This window comes from Peromyscus maniculatus, chromosome X (genome assembly GCF_049852395.1).
Source record: "Peromyscus maniculatus bairdii isolate BWxNUB_F1_BW_parent chromosome X, HU_Pman_BW_mat_3.1, whole genome shotgun sequence".
Taxonomy (NCBI): domain Eukaryota; kingdom Metazoa; phylum Chordata; class Mammalia; order Rodentia; family Cricetidae; genus Peromyscus; species Peromyscus maniculatus.
Window position 1 is genome coordinate 123,618,751 of NC_134875.1, and position 15,026 is coordinate 123,633,776.

At 41.4% G+C, this 15,026-nt stretch overlaps 1 protein-coding gene and 1 long non-coding RNA gene across 4 annotated transcripts in view; one reads left to right on the top strand and one right to left on the bottom strand.

Moving 5' to 3' along the window:
• The window catches only part of LOC107402996 (uncharacterized), a 57,065-nt gene extending 52,944 nt beyond the window's left edge, over window positions 1–4,121 (bottom strand). For both annotated transcript variants that reach the window (XR_006068197.2, XR_013047963.1), the window contains exon 1: window positions 3,984–4,121. This is a non-coding gene — a long non-coding RNA (uncharacterized LOC107402996). The remainder of the gene's footprint in view (window positions 1–3,983) is intronic.
• Window positions 4,122–4,149: 28 nt separating this feature from the next.
• Window positions 4,150–15,001, top strand: Uxt (ubiquitously expressed prefoldin like chaperone). Of its 2 annotated transcripts, none has more exons than XM_006991428.4 (7): window positions 4,150–4,285; window positions 4,455–4,519; window positions 6,330–6,411; window positions 6,548–6,615; window positions 7,115–7,222; window positions 14,652–14,715; window positions 14,905–15,001. In XM_006991428.4, the coding sequence occupies exons 2-7, from the start codon at window positions 4,464–4,466 to the stop codon at window positions 14,956–14,958; spliced, it is 432 nt and encodes a 143-aa protein (XP_006991490.1). In that variant the 5' UTR covers window positions 4,150–4,285; window positions 4,455–4,463; the 3' UTR covers window positions 14,959–15,001. The 2 variants fall into 2 exon arrangements, with proteins under 2 accessions (XP_006991490.1, XP_006991489.1); XM_006991427.4 differs by having other exon boundaries at window positions 4,157–4,285; window positions 4,455–4,561.
• Window positions 15,002–15,026: the final 25 nt, after the last annotated feature.

Genomic DNA, 15,026 nt, shown 5'->3' on the forward strand with positions numbered 1-15,026 from the left:
ATATAGCCCTAAGAGTCCTATAGGTAGTTTGTTCCCCTCTCCTTGACTTCTCCCTGTGGTTGCACTCACGGGCAAAACTTTGCCACTGTAGTGTCTCCTGTCTCTTCCCCAGTGGTACTGCCCACAAGGTGACTTTCCCACCCTGAACTCCCTCACAACCTCTAGGATTCCTTACCAGAAGGGAAGTACCCTGATATCTCTCTCTTCCTCCTCAAGGGTATTTTCTAGAGAATCATTGTACCTACCTGATTTAACCCATTTCTTCCAGTGCTATCATTCAGAAGAGGATGGGCCCATCCTGAATTTCCATCCCTTTCCTATACTTGCAACGCTTAGGAGATAAGTTCTTTCTTGCTCTCATGTCATACATAGAGGGCCACTTCAGCTTCTATAAGTAATGAAGATCCTACAGCTCAGATCCAAACACTCTAGTCCAGATTGGCACATCTTTACCCCCTAACCACCTAAAGCAAGGTGACATCCTTATTTATATGTGAAGGGTACCTTTCGAAGATGGTGGTCCCTGCAAGTAAGCTCCCCAAAAGTTCTATGATATTCCCTGGTCTACAAAGCAATTCCTAGGAAAACCAGGGCTGTTACAAAGAGAAACCCTGTCTCAAAAAAAAGCTAAAAAGGAGAAAAGAAAGAAAGAAAAGAAAAGTGAGGACACCCAGCAAACACTACTATAAAGTATGAAGAAAAACAGGTGAGTTCAGGGAGAAAGCAGGACCTGAGTATCTGATTACTTGGGGGTAGATATCAACTGAATGACATATAAGCTACTAGGGAGTTAAACTAGAACTTTTAGTGAACTTCTAAGTGTCAAACGTAGGTTAGTGTGACAGTGTGAAGTTCTTGGGAACTGCAGGCATAGGACATTTCAATGGGTTTGCAAACTCTTACAGTAGAAGGGTCAAAAGAAACTCTTCCTTTTTCAGGGTGCTGGCTAAGGAAACTACTGTGAAATCCATCCAGATTCACTTCACACAGAAAAGGTTTAGTCTCCAGGGGAAAATGAACCAAAGCCTACACCCTGTAAACACTGGTAGGGTTTTACTTCAGGTAGGTGAAAGGAAAAGTGGGGACAATCAAACTCTACTTTTTATCTATCCTAAACACAGATCCACAGTGCCTATCAAAGATGGAGCTTAATCAGAATAGCAAAGATGTCTCTCACACTAAGCTTGAGCACCTCACTAACAAGCAAAAGAAACTGACACATGACTGGGGGGACAAGAAGAGAGACTTTGTTTGAGAATAGGAACAAAGGGATAATCCAAGCCAAGTGAGAAGACAGAGACAAGATACATAAAGGAAAGCTTCAATAGGTGTAACTATAACAACAAAAAATAGCAAACACAGTTGGATTCTTGATTAGATAAAAATCTCCACACAAGACCCAAGAAGAGGAAACATCTATTATTGAGGTTGAAAAAGAAGGATTTATAAGCAGAAACAGATGAAGACTCTACTGACTCCACCAAATGACTACTAGAACTGATTAAAAAAAATCAGCAAAGTAGCAGAAAACAAAATCAACATTCAAAAATTGATTTTCTATACACCAATGATGAGTTTACTGAGACATACATCATGAAATCAGTATCATTCACACCAGCTACCAAAAAAGAACAAAATATCTCATAATTTTTACCAGGAGATGTAAAGAAAGGTCTGTTCACTGCAAATGAACGGGTATCAGCAAGCCAACAGGATCCTGTCCAAGTCAAGTTTGATGAATAAATATTGGGATGAATTATTGGAACATGAATGACTCAAAGACAGCTACACAACTAAGAAATTCAGAACAACTCATAGGCAGATATCCCATTGACTATTCCCATCTGCACCATGAGGAACTCACAAAAAGCTGTACCACTGGATAGTCCCACTTGCAGCATGAATGGTTCATGAGAAGCTATGCTACTTCATTTGCCCAGGAAATGTACAGGCAGCTATGCTTCCAAAGATTTCCACCCTAGCCCATTTGTTTACCACTTATATATAATCTTGAGAGAGGAGGGTCTTTGTGAGGATCTTGACCCCATGACGTCATGAACCTCTCTACTCTCTCAACAAAGAATATTAATAGGCCAGATTCTGTGACAATCTCATAAAAGCTTCATGAGGATCTTGAAAGTTCACTGAGACTCAAGAAGCCTCCCTTCTCCTTCCATGTGGGAATGTTAATAGGCCAGGTCTCATAAAAGTCTCATTCAAGTGATTACATCTGCTCTGATTCAAGATAGTAATGGCTATGCCCAACACAGCTCTACCTTGCTCCAACTCACATTCTTTCCATGCCTTCTTCTGCAGTGTTCCCTAAGATGTAGAATGATATAGGTGTATGATTACTTCCTTCCACCTTGGGCAGCTAGCTATACCACAGCAAAAAAATGTAGAATACAGCAACAAAAATATTCCTTGCAGTTCAACCAGTTATGAATCTTCTATAGTAACCACCTCCCACTATAAAAAGAAGTATTCTTTCTCTATGTCAGTCAACAGCAGTAATCTACAATCCATCCATCCTACGGACTGAACTTAGGCTTTCAGACTTGTTAGCAAGCACCTTTTACCCACTGAGCCATTTTGCTAGTCCAAAGCATCTTTCAAGTTAAAAAAGAAAAATTTGCATGAAATGTAGTTAATAGACTTACATAGACCCAACTCTAGTCCATCCGAACTGTTTTCCTTACCAAATAAAGATTAACTAAATATTTTCTAACTCCCTAATATCCATTTTAAGCACATTTTAAACACCTGTAACATGGGATTTTTTTTTCCAAGAAAAAGGTTTTTCTGTGTAGCCCTTGCTTTCCTGGAACTCACTCTGTAGACCAGGCTAGCTTCGAACTCAGAGATACTCCTGCCTCTGCCTCCTGAGTGTTGGGATTAAAGGCGTGTGCCACCACCACCCAGCCATGCATTTTTTTAAATTTCAATATTTCCTTTACAACCATCGTGTTTTATGAACAACGAGATATTTGATTTGCTTAGGTTTTGAGCATTTGAAGAAAAACCCAATAAAACTTGGTTTTACATACTGAATGCAAGAATAATCTGGAAAAGCTTTCTTGATAGGGGTAAGTGCTCTAGGACCTTCAAAGGGGAACAGCATTTAGGAGATTCTAGTGTCTAGGTTATCCTCCAGGCTCAGCCCTTCACTTGCTAAGCTAAATGCTACTGTTTAAAAGGAAAACAAAGAGATCCACAATGTGGTTGCTGGGACAAAAAAAAAAAAAGGAAAACAAAGAAATTTGTTTTGTTTTGTTTTGTTTTGTTTTGTTTTTGAGACAGGGTTTCTCTGTGTAGTTTTGGTGCCTGTCTTGGATCTAGCTCTGTAGACCAGGCTGGCCTCAAACTCACAAAGATCCTCCTGGCTCTGCCTCCCAAGTGCTGGGATTAAAGGCGTGTGCCACCACCGTCCAGCAACAAAGAATATTTTTATCTGAAAATAAATTAATAGAAAATCTACACATTTAAATAAAAATAGCAGGAACTATTTAGTCTGGGAGGAGTTGAAGGGAAGGAGTAGGGAATGAATATGATGAAAATACATTGCATACGTGTATGAAATTCTCAAAGAATAGAAATGATTTTAAAAGAAAAAAACGGGGCTCTACATAAATAGATCAGTGGTTAAGAGTACTGGCTATTCTTGTAGAGGCCCAGAGCTCACAAATGGTGAGTAGCTCCAGCTCCGGGGATCCAACATACTCTTTTAGCCTTCACAGGCACTGCACGCACATAGTGCACCAACATGCAGACAAAACAGATAAAATAAGAAAATTTCTTAAGAGTGAAGAGGGGGCTACAGAAATGGCTCAGCAATTAAGAGCACAAAAGGTCTTGCAGAGGACGTAAACTCCGTTACTAGCACCCACAACTAGCTCACAACTGCATGTAACTCTAGAACGCGCGCGCGCGCACACGGGGGGGGGGGATAAATAAATTGTAAACGATTAACTCCCTGTTCCTACCTTCCTGTGAGTCCAGCTTCCCTCAGAACCCGCCAAATATCATTAACTTCACCTGAACCAGCAACCTGCGGGCTCAAGACCATTGACATTCTAGCAGACTGCTGGCCCGCTCTCTAGGTTGGATTTAATCTCCAGGGGTTTATTAAGACCTGCCTGCGGCACTTCCCTGTAAGTGGGTCTTCTCTCTCCCATTCTGGACTGCCCCTTCCCACCAATTTGGTTGGCTCCCATGCTGGAAATACGTCATCTACACGCGCCACCCGGAAGCCGCGGTTCATACAGTTATTGCCGGTGGACCTAAGGTAAGCACCGCGCTTGGGTGCCGGTGAGTGAATGAGTCGGGTTGGGCTGAAGGAGGAACCCCGTAGCACGAGCCGAAAGAAGTCATCCCCAACATTGAGAGGTTGGAGAGAACTTTGTGAAGTTAAACAGGAGCGCTCAACGTGGTTTCCCCCCCTCCTCACTCCCCAGGAGCCCATCATGGCGACACCCCCCAAACGGCGGGCTTTGGATACTGTGGGAGAGAAAGTGCTGCGGTACGAGGCCTTTATCAGTGACGTACTGCAGCGAGACTTGCAGTGAGTGACCACGCAGATTCTAGGCGTGACGTTTGAGAAATTCCATGTGGTGGGTGGGACAGAATCCCGGCCAAACTTTCGGATTGGCCGGGAAGCGAGTTTGATGTCCGGGCTGCGATTTGGTTGGAACTTGGCCCTTGTAGCAGAGCCTCTGATGTTGTTTGTCGGATTAAATAGTCATTATGAACCCACGATGTTTCTGACTGGGCCATTTAACCATTACTTATGAACAAGTTGTGCCTCACCTTTCCTCTCTATGCTTTATGAACTTTCCTCATCTGTGAAATGGGAAAGTTTATGGGGCCTTCTTAATGTGGTGGGTTTGAGTTTTAAATGTGTCAGCCCAGGTAAAGAATGTAACCCAAAGCCAAGCGTGATAACACAGGACTGTAATTCCAGCACGAGGGAGGCAGAAGCAGGAGGATCTTCGAAAGCTGGAGACTAGCCTGGGCTATAAACTGATTGTCTCAAAAGAAAATAATTAGAATGAAACCAGGCTCAGGCTCTCTGGTGCATGCTAGTACTATCTAGTGGAGAGGTGGGAAAATTCATTTCTTTAGCCAGGGTGTTCAAGCCAGCCTTGGCAATAGAACACGATTCTATTTAAAAAAAAAAAAATTAAAACTCCCAGTATGGTGACACAGGCCTGTAATCCCTGTACAAGGATGGGTGAAGCAAGAGGATCCAGAGCTCAAGATCATCCTCAGCTACATTTCAAAGTTGAATACAGCCTAGGCTCTGGGACTATGTCTCAAAAAAAGAAAAAAAAAAGAGCCAGCAAGATGGTTTGCCTTGCCCCCAAACCCATGTCCTGAGCTAGCTCTCTGGGATCCACATTGTGGAAGGGAAAAAACCCCCAAAGGCTGTCTCCTGAATTACACATGTGGACCATGGCACCCAGACATATACACAAAATAAATATATTAAGTAAGAATACTTTTTTTAAATTCACATAAACCCAACTATTATTATATTAAGGCTGAGAAGAAAGGATTGTCTGGTGTGCTTGCATATTCAATGCTAGCCTGGGAAACTCAGCTCTTGTCTCAGAAAATAAAACAAATAACCTGGATAAGCTGTTTTGAAAAAGGAATTTAACTCCAGTGCCTGAAACACACTAAAGACTCAATAACTAGATGATTACTATTATCTGAACAGAAAGTTAGGTATTCAGAACTCGAGTTGTGTGAGCATCCTAAAGGAGATGGGGGATATATTTAGGATGAAGATGGGACATTTTAATTGGCATAAAGTATTGAGTAAAATGCAATATTTGTAGTAGTAATAGATAGTGCTTATCATTTGGCTGGAATTTAAAACACTTGGTAGTAAACACTTGATTCTAATGAGTCCTATGAGGTAATACTGTCATCTCTATTTTATATGTGGGGAAACTAAATCCCAAACAGGTTTCCTACTTGCCAAAGACACATTGCTAGTAAGAGGTAGAGCTCGGGATGAAATACAGTCTGACTTGTATTTATTAAAATACTTGGTGTGTTTTTCTCTGTCTATACTCCACCGTGTGTGTGTGTGTGTGTGTGTGTGTGTGTGTGTGTGTGTGTTTAAGTGTGTGTTTAACAAAGGGTCTCACTATGTAGCCCAGACTGGCCTTGAACTCATAATCCTCCTGCCTCAGTCTTTGAGTTATTGGGATTGCATTCGTGAACTGCCACACCTGGCTTAAAATGCCTGTTAGGCCATGATGTGAGGTATCTCAAGAGAAATAGGGCTGCCTAATGTTCACTATTGTATTTCTACATATCAGAAAGGTGCTGGATCATCGAGACAAGGTATATGAGCAGCTGTCTGTATACCTTCAACTGAGAAATGTCATTGAGCGACTCCAGGTAAAGGCTTTTAAATTGGGTATCAGTTTGTGTGTGTGTACAAAGAAGGAAGGTGGGAAGAGAAACCCAGAACAAAACCTTTTACCTGCCTTAAAATTGGCCACTGACACCTACTTCTTTTCTCCTGGACCTACAGGAAACTAATCACTCGGACTTATATATGCAGGTGGATTTGGGCTGTAACTTCTTCGTTGACACAGTGGTGTGAGTGTATTTCTCTCCTCCCCCCCCCCCCCCCCCCCCGCCCCCAAGTTTCTCCCTTCTTTCATTCAACAAGTATTTCCTAATATTTTCTTTTTTTGTTTTGTTTTGTTTTTTGTTTTGTTTTGTTTTGTTTTTTTGTTTTTCGAGACAGGGTGTCTTTGTGTAGCTTTGCGCCTTTCCTGGAACTCACTTTGGAGACCAGGCTAGCCTCGAACTCACAGAGATCTGCCTGCCTCTGCCTCTGCCTCCTGAGTTAAAGGATTAAAGGCATGCACCAATAAAGGCCCTAATATTTTCTATATACCAGACTTTAGTAGCTTTTATATTGCATTAGGATATAAGCTACATGCTGTGGGTGTGACAGTGAATGAACACGAAATACCTGCCCTTACGGAGCCTTCACTTTGGGGAATTGGAGGGAATAGGAAACACTTTAAACTGTAAAATATGCCAAATGGTAATAAAGATTTCCTCCACTTCCTCTGACTTCTTTCCTCAGCCCAGATACTTCACGCATCTATGTGGCCCTGGGATATGGTTTTTTCCTGGAGTTGACACTGGCTGAAGCTCTCAAGTTCATTGACCGAAAGAGTTCTCTCCTCACAGAGTGAGTTCATTCCATGAGGATAGTGTCTAAAATCACCTGTATGCAGGGCAGTGGTACAGCATTTGCCTAGAATGTGTAAAGCTCTGGGTTCTATCCCAATCACACACCATACACAGACAGACACACAAAATACATAAAAGCCAGATATAGTGGTACCCACCTATAATCCTAGGACTTGTGAAACAGGAGGATCCTGAGTTTGAGGCCAGTCAGAGTGATAACACAAAGCCCTGTCTATTTAAAAAAATGAATAAATAGACATCACAAATTTTAACATTCTATCCTTTTTCCCCATGACTATCTGAAATGGTACTTGGAAAACCATACTACCTTCCTCTTTAGGGCTAGGGCTAAGAAAAGTGAGGATGCAAAGTTCAACCAGGGTGTAGCACGTACTAAACACTCAATAAATGGTTTTTGTATCATTCCTTCACACAAATTTATTGAGCATCTTATGTATACCAGGTTGTGTGGTTGGTGTTGGGAATACAGCAGTAAACAAAACAGAAGAGTCTTACATTCTAGGACTATGCTATTGTACATACATACATCTGTGACCACATCCATGAGGTTTCAACCCATGATTCAGTAACAGTCAAAAAAGGTACTTCTCATTTAACTCTATTTCTAATCTACTAATATTTCTGCTTATTCACTGGGCTCTCACCACTCTAAACTTCACATTCCTGTATCCACACATGCAGAGATAATACCCTCTTGATATTGTATGTCTTATTCTCTTGTGACAGGATCTCTACCACACCTAGAGCTTGCTGGTTTTTTGGCTTCAGCAAGCTACAGTACTGTGGTTAGATAGAGGTGTGTGACTTTTTACTTTGGTACTGGGAACCAAACTCAGGTCTTTATGCTTGTGCAGCAAATGTTCTTGTCCACTGAGCCACGTCCCCAGCCTTAACACATGCTTTAAGCATTTCCCACCTTTGGGAGCATTCAGTAGCTGCTGGCATTTATCTGCAACCACTCCCCCATGTTTTATTTTTCTCCTTACTCAGTTTTCCTTCATAAATAATACTCCTGCAACAAATTCTTCTGTGACCTAACTTCAAAATTGCAACCCCTAGCATTCTTGAATTGCCCCACACACTTTAAAAAATTAGCATTAGTGTATATGTGCATGTGTGTGCATGCGCGTGTGTGCTCATATGAACATGTCTTTAGTTATATGTGCTATATAGCATGCATTTGGAGGTCAGAGAACAGCTTTGTGGAGTTGGTGCTCTCTTTCCAGGGAGTCCCTGAATGGAACTCAGATTCCCAGGCTTGTGTGGCAAGCACCTTTACCCACTGAGCCTTCTCACCAGCCATCTTCTAGTTTTTCTATTTTTCCAGCATCTTATTATCTAATATTTACTGTGAGTTTCTTTCTTTCTTGTGTTTATTGTCTTTTATAAATAAGTAATAAGCATCATTTACATATTTTACAGGGCTGGGACTTGAGGCCAAGGTCTCTTGTATGCTAAGCAAGAGCTCTGTTACTGAACTATGTCCCTGGCCCAGGTTTATAACCTGGCATTATAAAGGGAACAGTTTATACTGTAGATGACTAAAATAATGTAAAGCACAAAATTTCTGTTGAATAAATTATGCTAGAAGCAAATTGAAGAGCTGATCAAAGCTTATCTGTGTGGGTAGTGGTGGGGAGAGAAAGTGTGGGTTCCAGATGAGCTCTGGTTTTGTGTAGGGAAGAACTAGTTTGGGTGAGGAGTTTGAAATATAGGTAATAGCTGGAGAGATGGTTCAGTTGTAAAGAGCACTTGCTGCTCTTGCAAAGGACCCAGGTTCTATTTCGAGAGCCCACATAATGGTTCAGAACCTTCTGTAACTCTAGTGCCAGTGGATCTGATGCCCTCTCCTGGCCTCTGAGCACCAAGCACACAAGTGGTATACAGACATGCATGCAGGCAAAACATCATATACATGAAATAATTAGATAGAAAGTGAAGACCTTCTAGAAGGCCTGCCCTCAACTCCCATTCCCAGAGGAGTGACATTTGAATCATATTGGGTGAACAAGCCATGGGCTATCTGGGGAAAAATATTCTTGGCAAAGGGGACAGTGTGCCTGACATACTAGAAAAAGTGTCACATGTGGCATAGCTTAGAATGAGTATGAGGGGGTCAGTAAACAGTCCACTTAGATAAATATGCACTCACAAGCATGAACACCTCCATTGTAAAATTTCTCCTTGGCCATGTTTATTCCTGCATTCATTTTGTCTGGAGTTGCCTTCTTTCTGGTTTCAGTAGTTATTCTATTAAGCTTTGTGGAGTTTTTAGTTTTAGTATACCTGAGACCTGCTGAGATTTCTAAATTTTGGTGACCAAACAAATTGCCAAGTAATTTGATCAAGGGCAGTGTAATTCTGAACTGGTGGCCATTTAGAACAAGTCCAGTTTTTATAGCAATTTTTCCTCCTATGTCACCAGGGTTTTGGAGTCTTTATTTTTTTTCTTCTTGAGAATTGATGATTTTCCTCAAAATGAGGTATTCAGAGTTATCAGTGCCTGTCAGAAAGACTCCTTGCCTAGTCTTTCTAATCTTTTGACGTGCGTTCTACCAGTGTAATGAAATATATGCTTGACATATTGCTCTGTTATAACTAATAGAGCTATCTCAAAGTTTCATCATTCTAGATTAGGATTTTCAAACTTGATTACTTGGGGTTGGGGATTTAGCTCAGTGGTAGAGTGCTAGTGGGTTCAGTCCTCAGCTCGGTGGCGGGGGGGGGGGGGGGGGGGGACGACGACTTGATTACTTGGGATACACTTAAAACTAACATATTTTCTGGTTGCTTTATGTATCCAAAACTGCCTGCCAGTACTTAATTGTTTTTAATGTATCTTTCGTTATTATTATTGTTACGTGTGTGTGTGTGTGTGTGTGTGTGTGTGTGTGTGTGTGTGTGTATCACACATGTATATATAATCTATATAATCTACTGAGTCCATTTAGCTTTGTATGTACATGGGACTGGGCAACCTATTCGGGAGTTTATTCCTAAAGGAGACTAATTCTCCCTCTTTCAGCAGGCTTTAACCACTTGTAGCTCTTCATCTAGAGGTATGCCAGTGTATAATTTCCCCTTTCCACTTTGACATGTCAACTGGTGTTGACATTATGCTGGCCTTATTCATATTGTTGGGAGTTCATGGGTATAGTTTTCCGAACATGTCTAGGGAATATCTAACAGCAGACATTCTGGGCATTCTTATAATGTCTCCACCGCTTCTCTATGATTTTCCACGAGCCTTAGGTGTAGGGGTTACAATACAGATGTACCAGTTGGGTTTGGGCACCTCACAGACTCTTATTCTCTGCATTTTGGCCAATGGTGGATCTCTGTGATAGTCTTCATCTGTTGCAAAAAGAAGCTATTTTAGTGAGGGGTGACAGCTATACACTTATCTGGGAGTAAAAGGATATGTTTATAGAAAACAGACATTATATTAGTTTAGGCTATTGGGCCTATGACCGACCACTCCAGCCATGGATAGTTAGCTATGTTTACATCACCAGGCCTGAATTCCTTCCTGTTGAGCAGGCTTTAATTCCAGTGAGACAGCTGATGATTAACTCAAAGATAAAAAAAAATGCTACTCTTACATTATTGGGAATATCTTGCCAGTCAAACCATTGTTGTGGTTCATAGGTTTTACAGCTGGGTAGAACTAGGAATGATCCTCTCCCTTAGCAGCTTACATAGCACCTTGGAGAGCTAGCCATGGAGGAGACTTCCAGATTAGTTTCAGCTTGATTCCTCCTAATTTCTGTGTCTGAAGTACATGGTATTTTCAGGAGTTGAGTCTTTTTTTTTTTTTTTTTTTTTTTTTTTGGTTTTTCGAGACAGGGTTTCTCTGTGTAGCTTTGTGCCTTTCCTGGAACTCACTTGGTAGACCAGGCTGGCCTCGAACTCACAGAGATCCGCCTGCCTCTGCCTCCCGAGTGCTGGGATTAAAGGCGTGTGCCACCACCCGGCTAGGAGTTGAGTCTTAACCTTCACGTTCTGGGAGGCAACCAAGAGCAACAGCAATTACCAGTATTGTCTTAGAAGTCTCTTTAATTCCCCTGACCAACAACTCTATAGCAGTCCAGGCAGGAAGATCTCAAATTGGAAGCCACCTGGGCTAAGTCTGTCACTGGGGTTTTTGCTAGATCGTTTATACATATATAATCATATGCAATGTGTATCTATACATATATATGTATATATACTTTAAAATAATACATATAAACATAAAATAGTGTTTCCCTATGGCTTTTTCAGTCATCCTCGTGTTTTTTATTCCTCCTCTGTCCCTCTTCCTCAGTACTTCTCTCCCTCTCCCCTCCCCAGATAAAACTGCCTCAACTTTTCCCATTTCTCCATCATAGCACCTGTGACCTATTATCCCATTCTCTACAGTTCCTTCTCCTCCCCCCTGGTCTCTTTACTTTCCTGGTTTCTGTGGTTACTTCAGCTTATATATTCACATCTAAAGATTCGGAGCTGCATTCACAAATAAGAGAAAACTTGAGGTGCTTGTCTTTCTGGGTCTGGGTTGCCTCAGTATAATATGCTCTAGTTCCATCTATTTACCTGTAAATTTCTTTATTTCATTTTTCTTTGTAGCTGAACAGAATTCTGTTGTGTATATGTACAGCATCTTTATTATCCATTCATCTAGTGAAAGACATTTAGGTTGTTTCCATTTCCTAGCTATTGAGAGTGAACAGAGCAGCTATGAACATGGCTGAGAAAAGGTATTCTTGCTCTCCAGCAGTAATGCCAAGCTTCATACCATGTCCTAATTATAGACTTAAGTATTTTTTTTAAGGATTTTGACTTCCTTTGAACGGTGCAGTCTTAATTCATTCAACATCCATTGGGTCCCCACTCTGTGCCACATATTCTTCTGGTCCTTGTTATACAGCAGACAACAAAACAGACCACAGTCTGCCCTCACAGCTGTCATTTTGATCAAAGGAGACAATAAGTAAATAAGGCCATGATGTAGTAATAATAGATGTTGACAGTGGTACAGACAGTACATAATGGAGATGGGAAGTGTTGCTTGGGCTGGAGCAATTGTAGTGTTGAATGGCTGACTGGATATGGAAAACAAAGAGGATCCTTGAAGCTGGGGTACATGTCTGTCAGTAGTAGAGCACATAACTGGGATGTGTGAGGCCCAAAATTCAATGCTAGTCCTGCAAAAAGATGAGAATCTGGGTTTTTGATAAGCAACCAGGAAGATGGCATGATTTCTATCTGAGGTAGAAAAGCAGACCAGGAGGGAAGAGCTGGGGCTCAGACACCGGTGTCAGGACTTAGACACTGAAGTGGGATTTTGAAGATAGTTAGCAATATAAATTTGGGAGATAGTAGTATATAGATGAATTCATACTGGGTTTTTTTCCAGCTTAACTTTCTATCCCATTGCCTTGTTTTTTTTGTAAAGTATTTAGTTTCATTTACCTAGATCAGCACAATTAAACTGGATTTCCTATCATGCTATCAAGGTCCTGCACTATCTAGCCCCTTCTGCTGCTTCCACACTATCTTACACCATCTCCCTTAACTATTCACTTAATTACTAACACTGACCGCTTTTCATAAAGCTCTTTTGTGCCTCTTGTCCTTCTGTGAAAAAGACCTTCCTACTGTTTAACTCTCACTCCATCTTCAGTGCTGCTTCTTTATTCTTCAGAAAATTTCTCCATGGCCCACTGCATTCATTTTTGACCCATTATATACATGAGGATTCTTTTAGATGAGACTTGATTCAAGCAGACATAGACAGAAGGAGTTGACTGATTTATGTAACTCAACAGTCCAAGCCTGGGGTAGTTTTAGGCATCTCCATTTGCTCAGGTATTTTTATACCTTGGCCTTTTCCTAGAGTCCTTTCTTTCACACCTGACTGACTGCAAGCCTTTGGCCCTGCCTTCAGAATACATCCCAAACTAAGTTGTTTCTCGTTACTTAACTATACTGCTCCCTGTAGTCTGAGCCTCCATTCTTCACCTCAACTATTGCATTACCCTCCTCACTGGACTTACTGACTTCACATTTGGGTTTCTTGCCCTATAGCCAGGTGGATTCTTTTAAACCCTATTGATTCTGTTTCTCCAATCATTTTCCATCTGTCCTCCACGCTCAACCGTCCCCTTGTTCCCACCTTATTTAATACAAAAGCTAAGGTTTTTACCATGCTCCTGTAGACTTTACACCCTCTACCTCCTTCCTTACCTCTCAACTTCACCTCTTAGGATCCTCCTTCACATATTCCCCAACCACAGTGGCTTCTTGGCTATGCCTGAACCATACCAAGCACACTGCTAGCATCTTTGCATTGGCTACTCCTTTGGTTGGAACACTTATCTTCCATATCACCCACACTACATGGATTTCTTCATTTTAGGTCAGTGGTAGAGTGTGGTAGTACACATCTTTACTCTCAGCAGATCAGCAGGAGGATCTTGAATTGGAAGCCAGCCTGGGAAAGTTCTCAAAAGGAAAGTTCTCCGTGAAGCCAAACCTGAGCACTTTTTAAAATTGAAGCCTCCACTTTTTACCTCTTCATCGTTTTTTTATTTCCTTATACTTAGATCTAATACATTATAGTTGCTTGTGTTTATTTTATCTCTTAGTATTTGAAGAGCTAGAGAGATAGATGGTTTGGTAGTTAAGAGCACATACTGATCTCCAGAGTACTAAGTACAGTGCCTAATACCCATATCAGGCAGCTCACAACCACCTGTAACTACAGCATCAGGGGATCTGATGTCTTCTTCTGACTTCTGTGGGCACTTACACTCAGGGGTACATTTTCCCCACACACAATAGACAGATAATTAAAAACTAAGTTTTTTTAAGGAGCTCCAGGAGACCAAGAATTTTGTTTCATTTACTGCTGTTTCTGCTGCTATTTCCCCAATATTTAAAGCTGCCTAGCATACAGAAAGCATTCAGTAATCTTTACTTTTTATTATCATATAGTCATTGTGATGGGTTTCCTAAAGACAGTTTGTTTCAGGTGTAGTTTGATCATATTCAGAGACCCCATATTCTCCCCTTCCCTCTTCTCCTTAATCTTGAAAAAAAGTATTACATTTTTTATGAGTACAGGTGAAGGTAAGAGGTCACCTTTTGGAAGTCATTCTCTCCTCCACTATGTGGGTCCTGGGGATTGAACTCAAGTTATTAAGCTTAGCAGTAATCACTTTTACCTGCTGAGCCATCTCACTGGCCCTATTCCCCTCAATTTTTAAATGGGGAAATTCTGAGTAGTAACCAGACATCTCTGCATAGAAGCAGGCCAGGTGGAAGTCATCCAGGATGCAAGCATTTCTTGAAGTGATAAGGAAGAGTCATCGTCATAAGCCTAAGTAGGGCCCACTTTGCCCTTTCTTGTTCCTTTTTTCTAGGCTCAGCGACAGCCTCACCAAGGACTCCATGAATATCAAGGCCCATATCCACATGATGCTAGAGGTGAGAACAGCTCACTCCACTCTACCCTTCAGGTATTTTTAGGGTGGCAACCTGAAGGGAAGGAGAAAGCCAAAGAAGGGAGGGGTCATCTTTCCTTCTAAACTGAAGCCAAGGGAGTGAAAAACAAAGCAAACCTGGGACAGGACTTGGACCCAGCCTCTGTTCAGTCTATTTTGTCCTCTTTTACAGGGACTTAGAGAACTACAAGGCCTGCAGAATTTCCCAGAGCCATCTCCCCATTGACTGCTTCTTCCCATCTAATATTAAAGAGCCGAATGTCTTGGAATCACATAGCCCTTCTTTTTCCCCCT